The sequence below is a fragment of the Antrostomus carolinensis genome, unplaced genomic scaffold (assembly GCF_000700745.2).
Source record: "Antrostomus carolinensis isolate BGI_N321 unplaced genomic scaffold, ASM70074v2 scaffold23185, whole genome shotgun sequence".
Classification (NCBI taxonomy): Eukaryota; Metazoa; Chordata; class Aves; order Caprimulgiformes; family Caprimulgidae; genus Antrostomus; species Antrostomus carolinensis.
Window position 1 is genome coordinate 290 of NW_010318741.1, and position 10,558 is coordinate 10,847.

Below are 10,558 nucleotides of genomic sequence, written 5' to 3' on the forward strand. Positions count from 1 at the left end.
TTATTTCCCCTTAGTGAATCCGTGTTGACTATTCCTGATAATCTTCTTTTCCTCTACATGTGCAGAGATAGCCTCCAGAATGAGCTGTTCCATCACCTTCCCAGGGATGGAGGTGAGGCTGACTGACCTGTAGTTTCCTGGATCCTCCTTCTTGCCCTTTTTGCAGACTGGAGTGACGTTGGCTTTCCTCCATTTACATGGAGGAAATATCAAGACATGATATAACTATCTTGCCAACAGAAAGGAAGATCGTATTTGTAAAGCTCAGAATTACTTTGTGAATAAAATGTATTGTTACATGTATACAAAAATCTCTCATGCATCTAGAGAAAACTCTTGGAAAATGATGATGATGTTATGCCTGTAGTCATTAAAATGTCGTTAACACGAAACAGTGTTGAGAACCAGTAGTGTGAATATGGCCTGTGTAACTGTAGTAATGGCTCAGTTACTGATTCTGGCATATCATGGCTTTATATTGGTGCTCTTGTATTTGAATCTCCCAAAAAGCTTCTTGTAACAACCATTTTAAATAGTACTTTTAAGTAATGTGATTGTTCTTCTTTAGAATCTGATGGAGAGCTTGGACTCCCTTCTCTGCGCAGAAGGTTCTGAAAGCCTCAAAAGCTTGTGTCTGAAGCTACTTCTCTGCTTGGTGACGGTAAATAATATATGTTATTTGTATAATAACTTAAAGGCTTATATGAGCCACATCTTGAGGGATGGAACTATCTCAAAACTTGAGCAGAATGCTGCTGTCTGAAGCTTAAGAAAGGGAAAGAAATTGTGAATGAGATTAAGGGTCAGCCCAGAATATGCATCGTTGCTTTTAACTGTGATGCCAATACAGACTAGCAGACTGTTTTCACCTCATAAGATGGGTGCCAACTGAGGCAAAAGGGAAGAGACACAGGAGGAAGTGTCAATTGGATTCACAAGTTTGGTTGTTTTTTGGGTTTTTTTTAGGGGAAAAAGGTATTTTAGCAGTCTCAGATAAATGAAAAGGGAGCAGAGGAAAGGGGTTGAGGAAAGACGGGAAATATGGAGTAGACAAGAGTGGTGAGGATGTGAAGAATGAGAAAGTTGGAAGAAATGGCCACTCATCATCTCTTGGAGGTGGTCAGCTGTGAACTAATTTGGCTGCGATAAGAGATAATTGGGTGTGGGGGTCTTCACTGCCCTGTTCACAATGGGAAAGTGCTCGGTGGAGTGTATGTGCACTGTTTTTTCATTCACTGCATCCTGTGTAGCAGCCTGCTTCAGCTGCTGATGGCTGTTGTCGTGCAGCTGTGTAAAATACCCATCTGTAGAGGAAAGGAAGAGCTCTTAGAATGTGGGTCATGCTTCTTGCCAGAGAGAAGGGTGGGAGGAAGGACAGATTTCTTTTACTTCATGTCTAGCTCTACTGCTAGTCACACCTTGACTTGCTGACTAAGTGTGGGATTCTGGATAAATGTGTCCATCTGGCAGCAGAACTCTTCTGTTCCCAGTGTGTGCCAGAGGCAGCTACAGCATCATGGGAGGCTTTGGGTAAGATCTTAAAACTTGTGTTTGTGCTCAGGTGACAGATAACATTAGCCAGAACACCATCCTGGAGTACGTGATGATTAACAGCATATTTGAAGCTATTTTACAGGTAAGGCTTCTTCCTTCTAATGCAGGGGCTGTTCTTCCATAGTGAGAGCTTTCAGTGATATATTTGATTTCCAGCTTTTTCAGTGCAGCATAGCTGACTGGCACTTTGTGTTGCTTCCATTCATAGCTCAGTCATATATATATATAATTATTATTTTTTTTTTAACCATGTCTCCTCCTTACTCTGGTCTGCTGTTTTTAGTCACTACTGAGTATTTAAAGTATTTTCACTTGAGACATTTCTGCAGAGGTAGAAGCTGAACAGATTTCTGGGCTAATTTCACAGAGAATTCCTATATTGGAGGAACTTGTTTCAAAAGATAGCCTGGATATATTGGGGTTTTTTCTGCTCTTTGATAAATTATACTTTTTAGAAGTGGAACTGGGCTTGGGGAAACCCAGAAAACTTGCACAGGTGATGTTGGTGATGCACTGAGATACTGTCCAGTGCTGTTGAGAAATATGTTTGCCCTTTATGCCCAGAAAGCCTATGTGCATCCTCTCTGTGATAAATACACCTCTCTGTGTGCAGAACTTCTCGGAAGCACTGACACTCCTTCAGCTCCTAACCTCTTTCAGTTAGGACATAATTTGCTCTTACGTGTACATTTCATGACTGTCTGAGAGTCACTTCAAGCCTCCTGAAGCAGGCCTGAGCAGAATAGTGTGATTATTTATTCCAGATCCTCTCCAGCCCACTTAGTCGCAGGGAACATGGCTACGATGCTGTTGTCCTTCTTGCCTTGCTGGTCAACTACAGAAAGTATGAGGTAGGTATTCTTCTGGATAACAGAAACATAATTTCTCTCTACTTTATTAATTTACACTGGCCTCTGGATTATTAAGGCAGCCTACAGTACAGTTTTTGGCAGTACCCACTATAGCATTTATCAGCACAGAGCTGCAGAAGTTTTACAAAGCAGTCTTGTTATGCTAACTGTATCTGTCTGACGTGTGTGCATAATCAAATGTGTATGATATTCATACAGCTCGTTTTGTGCAAGCATGAAAGAAACTATCTAGGGGATTTGCATTTCCTTCATGAAAATATTCTGAGGAAGGTCCTTTTGGAAGAGGTACTGTTGTGCCGAATTTGTATGTTTCCCTCTCTGTGACTGTGCGATTATACATAATCTCCAAAGTAAAATGAGCTGTCCGTCATCTTGGGCTTCAGACTGAATTTGTGATTCAGAACCTGACTAGCACACTGAAAGAACACAGATCCCCAGAAGAGATGGTGAAGCTGTTACCAAAAAATGAGCTGAAACATCACAGCTAGTATTTCCAGGAGAAATCTGTCTCCATCTCTTTGACTGATTCCTGTCTGAGAAACTTTATTCATCTTAATTTTTCTAAACTGGTTGTGCTACTTCGTGGTATATTCCCTTTTTTTTTTTTTTTTGTTATTCATCACCTTGAAAAAGAAACATTTCAAATGTAAAAAAAAAAACAAACCCTAATGTTGACTTTTCTCTGCATGAGGCATAATGCTTCAATGATCAATCTTATTTTTTTTCATCATTGGGAATATCTTAATATACTTAGATTGGCAAAAAATAGGAAAGTGTTGGAATACCCCCTTCTCAACAGAATTACTAGGAGGGGGCAGGCTCCAAAATCTACCTGGTTGTGTAATAGATCTTGTTTTGAATTATGAATAGACCTGGAGAATAGGCAAAGACAGGAGCTACACTTAGTGTGTCAAAGTAATCCCTGTTAATTTCTCATTCCTGTGAATGTTTTCAGATCGTGAATTACAGGTTCTGTTCAGCAATCTGTGCCGTGGAGCATGGGACAGGAACATGGAGTTTGGTTTCAGTATGTGGCCATGAGGGAAAACTGTTGGGAATGATATGGGTAGGGTTACTGATGAGGGTGGACTGGAACGACCAGAGGTCTCATTGCAACATTCAGGTCAAAGAGCGGAGAGCTGTGTAGTCCTGTCCCCAAGCTATGGATCCCTGTGTACTGTAGTTTATGTCCTTAGAAAGGTAAAGTGCTGTGAGTACCTAAGACTTGTCCTCTGCTCTTTGCAGTAGCTTTCTGTAGAGTATTGAATTGAGGTCGAGTGCTTTGGAAAACATTGTCCTAGGTGTCTTCAAACTGGGCACTCAAAAGAAATTGTGCTGATGTTTTAAAAAGTACAATCCAGCCTGAGGCAGATATGTAGCAGGGGGAATTTCAGCTTGAGTAGTTCATCTGGCAAAGTTGAAAGCAACTTGAAGAAAGGTTTTGTATGACGGCTGCCTGACACTGCCCTTTGTAAGCAGCACTACGAGCAAAGCCTGTAGCAATGCAGTCATAATCTTTGTCCTTGAGTAGCTGTTCTCACTCAATCTTCTTTGGCCCTTAGAGTCAGTTTGGTGGTTGCCTGGTTATTAGTGTATTTCATGCCTCAAATCCTTTGGAGTTTTCTTTTTAGTTTACTGTGCTGCAGTTGATAGGTTCTGTTTTGTTCTGAACTTCAGTGGTTGCTAAAGTGTATTTCCAGCTAGTTAAGAAAATCTAATTAGGTTGAAAATTCATTAGTTGACTGTGATTTTGTGTCTGTGTTTAATGTGAATACCAGTGTGTTTTGCATCAGGATGCTCTTTCATATTTTTGGGATGTGAATTTTGTAGTCTCCTCTCAAATTCCCTGGTAAATGTCTGTCCACATTTTTGTTACCAGTGTAGCTGAGATCTTGGCTTGGTCATTAACTTCTGTTCTAGGAGTAAAAATTATTTACATGAAATCTAATAATTTCAAAAGTTGTTCTAAGTATATGCTCATTCAAGTCTTCAGCTAGATTTTATGGGGGTTTTTTTTAATCCTAGTCCTGATTTCAGAGAAAATACTTTTTTTTCTCTTGATACTATGTGAAAGAAACAAGAGTAACTAAATAATTGACTATATCAGGAAAATGGCAAAGCTAAGTGTAAACAAAACAGAAAATACTGTGAGGAAGAGTATTTACTTGATAACTTCCTCATTGTTTTAAGGGATGGCTGCTAGAATAGCAAGTTAAAACATAACAGGTATTATAACTTTTAGATAGTTAGAATCCTTGATAACATCTAGGAGGAAATTTCTTTGCCTTGTGTTCAACCTGCAAAAATTTCATATTGGGCCTCTTGCTAGGCAGAGCTGAAAGAAATTAGTCAAAATGTGGGTTTTTCCCTCTGTGTGCTTATCTGGCAGCATATGGTGTATCTGAGAGCCCTTCGTGTCTGGTGACATGCACTTGCTTCTCCTTGATGTTGTCAACTACAGGTGCTGAAGAGACATATCAACATTGAAGAGTCAGAAAGTTTTTTTTTTGTTTTTGTTTTTTGTTTTTTTAAAGGTCTCACACAACTCAAACTATTTTAAATGAATCTCAAAAAGAGATTCAAGCTCCAATTCCCTTCAAGGTGGCCTGCCTGCAGAGGAGATGGCCTGTCAGGGCTGGCTGCAAAGCTGCTGAGTCATCCCTAATGAGTGTTCAGGGAAAAGTCTTGCGAGGGACTCTGGCCTTCGTTTGTGTTACAGAGATGAAGATAAGTTAAGCACCTACCTAGGGTTTGTACATGGTTAGCTTGAGTTTTTTCTGCTTTCTTTTCCTACCAAAAAATTGTTTCCCATAGGTTTGTGTTGGAGGTGGAGATACATTTGGGGACAAGGAGGAGATGTCACTCCCTCTGCCAGACCTGTGTGCTTCTTTATATAATACTCACTTTGTATGGCATGTTTCACCTGGGGATTGTTTTAAAAATTACCTGGTAACGATCTCCCCACACCTTCCACCTTCATTTCTATGAGATTGTTGGTATTTAATGGTAGGTAGTTCATGGAGGACATCTTGAGTGTTCCCAGGTTCCAGGAGTTTGTGTCTGTACTTTATCACTGACAAAAAGACCTTAATGCGATAGTGTTTGTTATCTGATGGCAATGATAAGAAAAGACCTGTGTTCTCTGAAGAGCTGAGAATCATATTTTTGAGCTCTTTCTGGAGGCAGGTGAAAGCAGAAGCTATTTCTGAGTTTGTATAACTGCTTCCTTGACACGCTTTGAAGTTTTCAAAATGCTTATCAACCACTTTTCAAGGCTGTTGCATGTTTCTGCATGTTGTGGAGTGGCAGGTGTAATTTAGACTTCTAAAACTTTTGCTGTGATTCCCAGTGAGAGGGGAACTGAACTCTGGAACAGCAGGATTAGAATAGGGGAGCAGGCAGGGAGTATGAGGTGGGTTTAGGGGTGCTTGTATAACTTGTGGGTTGTTGATGTTCATTGTAGATGTGCAGACTAATGCTCATAGACAATAACTGGGACTGTTGGCTCTCAAGGAGAGGCAGAAGCAAACTGCTTGCCCTGTGGGCAGCACAGGAAATATTCTCATCACACTGATACAGACTTGCACACTGGAAGGCACTAGAAACTGCCTTGTCCCATAGAGAGTGATACGATGTGTTGGTTACACTGGTTAGTCATCTGTGTGCTGCTTAGGGAGTTAGGGAAGCCTAGGGCAGACATGGAATGTGTCATGGGAATGGAATGCAGGAATTATTAAACAGACTTCTGGAAACAACAATTGAACAGATAGAGGGCAGAGATCTGTAGCAAGCTAGACCAGCTTCATGACCCTATCAGCCATGCACTTATGACAGCTTGCTGCCAAGAGGCAGGAGACATGGAGCATACATCTTGGAAAGTCAAAGGCCATGGAGCATGAAGAGTTTTTCATAGGCTGGAGATGATGAGTCCACCTCCTCGTCCCTTTCTGTGATGGGATGGAGTGTATGACTAGGTCTCAGGGCAGCCTGGTGGCATTGGTCAGTGTATTATCTCCCACTTTGCTTATTCCCCACATCTGGGAATTTGGGTAAAACCCTGCAGCTTCTAATCCAGAATAGCCCTGCTGCCCATTGCCTGGAGAAGCCCCATCACTGTTATTGGTCATGAGTCACAGGCTGGCCTCTCTTCTGTGCGTGAGCTGTGATGTGGAGAGTTTCTCCTTGTTGTGTAAGGAGAACTGAAATTAGCATAACTAAGATACATTTACAAGGATGGATTTTAATCTCTATTTAGTTACGAATTTGTGAAGCTTGCTTCTGCTTTACTAACACTGCCTAAATTTAATTTCTGAAGGGAGGATGGTTGTACAAATGGGAACATACATTGTTACTCAATAGGAGCCTCTAGTCCAGCCTCAAGGAAAAGCCTTTGCATGCTTTGTGCACAGATGGGTTCTGTGTGAGTTTTCTGTCTTTTTTGGAGACAGCAGGCAGGGCTGCATGCTGCTGGAGGCAAGCTGACAGACTGCCTGAGCTTTGGTCTGTTCTAATCAGTATCTTTTCTGAACAAAAAAAGAAAGCCCGATCCTCCCAAAGCACCAAATAATCGTGAGAGTGGTGTTTTCTGAACAGCCTTATTTTTAACTTGCTGTCAAGCCGTGGGCAAATCAATCAGGTAACTGTAACTTGTAGGGTTGCATCTGATGCATGCTCTATGTTTTATTCTTCCCATCTACTTACTACATAGACAGAGTCTTTTCTTCTCTGTCCTGGTTCCAAATCAACTTTGGTAGCTTTGCACTACCAAATTATAAACCAGAAAAAACAAATGTACATTACTAATCTAAAATTCTTCCTAAAATTATTAGGACTTGTCTTTATAGATGGAGCCTGTGTGCTTTGTTCAGCTAAGTTCAAGGAATTCATGTTCTCCAGAGACTTCTAGCTCTCAGTGGTGTAAACTGTTAAAGTGTTGAGCTCTAACCCATCAGTAGATGAGTCTGTAACATGGTCATGCCTTCCTGTGTCCTCCTTCCTTTAAGCAATCTTTGCAAGGTGTTGCAGAAGGGAGATACCAGAACAGTAATGGTCAGTCCTAGCTTCACTGCTTGTTCCTGCTGCATAAGTGTGTGTGTCACAGATAAGGGGCTTGCAGGACAGCTGTTCCACTTTCAAGACAGACAGATGAGTTAGCAGAGGAACAGAAACTCCCTTTCTTCTTAATAAAATCAGGAAACTGTCTGGCTGAGCCAGTAAGGAGAAGGTCTCCCAGGCATAGCGGCCTTAGCATGTGCTGTGACTCCTGTTTCTCTGTGTGTATTCTGCTTTGTGGGGCAGGAGAGAGATTCTTCCCAGGTGGCTGGGTAAACTTGGAAAGATAATAGTGGGTTTTCATTTTCAGAAGGCTGAACTTAAAACCAATTTTCTTTCTTCCTTCTCCCCCTACCCTGAGCAGTCAGTGAATCCCTACATTGTGAAGCTCTCCATTGTAGATGATGAGGCCACACTCAATGTGAGTATTTGACTTGATTCCTCTGTGCTGCTGGGAATGCTCTTTCACGTGAGGTGTTAGTGTAATGAATGCAATCATGGTGTCTGGTAGAAAGAAGGTCTAGGAAGAGTGCTACTGTAAAGAACACCAGTGTAATGGGTTTCTGCCCTGACTGCACTTTGCAATAGGTTAGGCAGCTCCTGATTTGGGCAGTTTGATCACCAGTTAAATGGTGGGGTTGGTTAAAACTAGGTAGCAAAGAACATGCTAAAGTTGATCTATTATATATTTATAAACGATCTATACACTATTTGCTGTCACATGCCAAAGAGGCACAAGATAGCTTACTCCAAAGAAGATCTTCTTTCCAGTGCTGTGTCACCCGATTTTGCCAGTCCACAAGTTAATTCTTGTAGCTCAGTGGAACTTTGTGCCTGAGTCAGTTCTGCAACACCTTTAGGTTGCAGCCACTGCCTAAGGTTTGTATCCAGACCTGGAGAGAAAGTGGCAGCACACTGAGCTATGTGAGGTCTGGACTTTGAAGTTGTTCTTTAATAAAACGCAAGCTAACTAAAGGGTGAGAACGATTATTCCGAGTTAATTAAATTAGCTTGACAGAAAGGATGATCAGTAGCTGTGGAGTGGTGGAGGCTGTTTGCAAGAAATGAAAAAGTTACTAGTGTTTATAGCCTTTGTTTTGAGCTTTTGAATGTTTTTCCTCTGACACCAGCTTCCTTCTGAAGTTCTTGCCACTTTATTGAGGCTTCTTGAGTGAATAAGCTCACTTAGTAAGCTCACTCACTTGGACTAGAGGTCCAAGGAGAGTAAGTGTTCTCTGCTGAACTTAGTAATTAGATGTTCAGCTTTAAATGTTGTCTTGATTTTTGGATGATATTTTTGTTGTATCACAGCATGTCTTAATAGTTCAAACAGCTTCAGGGGAAGCTCTTTATAGCATGGGGAGGGCAGCACTGCTATCTGTATTCAGTGTGTGATTACCTGCATTGAGATTTATAATGTAAAGATATTTTTTTAATGCTTTATTTCAGGGAATGGGACTTGTAATTGCCCAGGCTTTATCGGAATATAACAGGTAAAACCGAATTGTCTCTTGTTTTTCAACGCATGATAGTTGTTGTTCATTTCCACAAACTTTTTTTTTTGTGTTAAAGCACTTGTTTATCACCTAACAGCCCTGATGCACCTGGAGAGGCAGGGAATAGTCTTATGCTTTCAGGTACTTTGGCTCAGTTGTTGCTCTCATTGCACATGCAATGCATCTTTACCAGCTGTGCTGATGTGCTTCAGGAGAGATCTTGCTGTAGGGGAAGTATCTATTTTACCTCTGAACCTTGTATAAAATCATAGTCCCAAGTGAAAAGGTAAATGATTTGCTGAGTACTTCTCTGGTAGAAAATTGATTTAACTGAAACACGATCTAAAACAAACAAATGTATTCAGGACTATCCACATGCCAGATAAAAGATGATTTGGGTATGTGTGCTCTTGCAAATGGTGAGAAGCATTAACTGCTTTTGAAGAAAGAGCCAGAAAATTAGCAGTAAGGGTAGCATGTTCCCAGCCTCTGCTTCATAAGCCACAGCACAAGCGCTTCAGAAAAATTTGGAAACTTACAGCAATTTCACCTGAGCAACTGCAGACTTTATTTTGTTCAGTAGGATTCTCAGAGTATCCAGAAAAACATTTTAATTAATTTGAAAGTCTGCTATTATAGATATGCAGATCACTTGCAAGGTCAGCAAATCATGTAAATGTGTTTAACAGAGCAAATTATTAGAGTAAAGCAGAAAAAGAGCTCACCTACCCAACTTCCTTCATTCTGACAAAAGCTGTCTAGGACTATGGCCTGGTTTGCTTCTCTCTTCCTTTCCCCCTTCCCAAAAAATGTAGAATTGTTTTCTTTGCATGTCACATTTTTATGGTCAGATTGCTGTATGAAAGACACAATGAATGGCTGTGTGAGCTTTGCTAGTCCATTTGAATGCCAAATGAAGCAACTTAGCTTAAATCCAAGGTACCCAACCTATTTGTTGACTTCACAGTCCCTTCACTTACTCCAGAAATGTGGATCAGACAGGATCAGGCCATGAACCATAATGGTCCTTGTGATTTCTGCTGGCCATAGTGTGATCAACTCTGGTTTAGTCTGTAGCATGTGATGATTGAAATGACACTGTTTTGTGCTTACTGACTACACGTGTTCATGTGGGTCATTACTGTTTTGCCACTGCAGGACAAAATTTCCCAAGTCACTTGGTCCTTTTCCTTCAGCATTAGCCCAGACTGGATGTATCCTGTGTGACACCACAGGCATTGTTCAGTCTCACCTATTTCAGAAGCTCCACTTCAATGCTGCACAATTTACAAATATTTTAATACCCTTTGCTTCTCTTTTTGTGAGTTCTTGAAAAGGACTTGTGAATGTTGAAGCTTTCTTCATCCTGTATCCTTATCAGAAAAGACTGTCTCATAGGGATTTAGATAAAATAACCTTAGTTCCATTTCTAACCCTGAAGCTTCATTTATTCCTTTGTTCAGGCAATACAAAGATAAGGAAGAGGAGCACCAGAGTGGTTTCTTCTCAGCCCTAACTAATATGGTAAGCAAAGAAACAGTGTTTTTCTATTCTTAAAATAGGTCCCTCATGGAAGTTCAGCAG

The 10,558-nt window shown here is 40.9% G+C and overlaps 1 protein-coding gene across 1 annotated transcript in view; it reads left to right on the forward strand.

Annotated features, from left to right (window-relative positions):
- Nucleotides 1-568: 568 nt before the first annotated feature.
- The window catches only part of ARMH3 (armadillo like helical domain containing 3), a gene marked incomplete at its 5' end in the record, with an annotated part of 115,525 nt that continues 105,535 nt past the window's right edge, over nt 569-10,558 (forward strand). Inside the window, 6 exons of the mRNA XM_029085207.1 lie at nt 569-661; nt 1,562-1,636; nt 2,319-2,405; nt 7,843-7,899; nt 8,928-8,971; nt 10,438-10,498. Of these exons, the coding sequence (XP_028941040.1) occupies nt 569-661; nt 1,562-1,636; nt 2,319-2,405; nt 7,843-7,899; nt 8,928-8,971; nt 10,438-10,498 (417 nt within the window). The remainder of the gene's footprint in view (nt 662-1,561; nt 1,637-2,318; nt 2,406-7,842; nt 7,900-8,927; nt 8,972-10,437; nt 10,499-10,558) is intronic.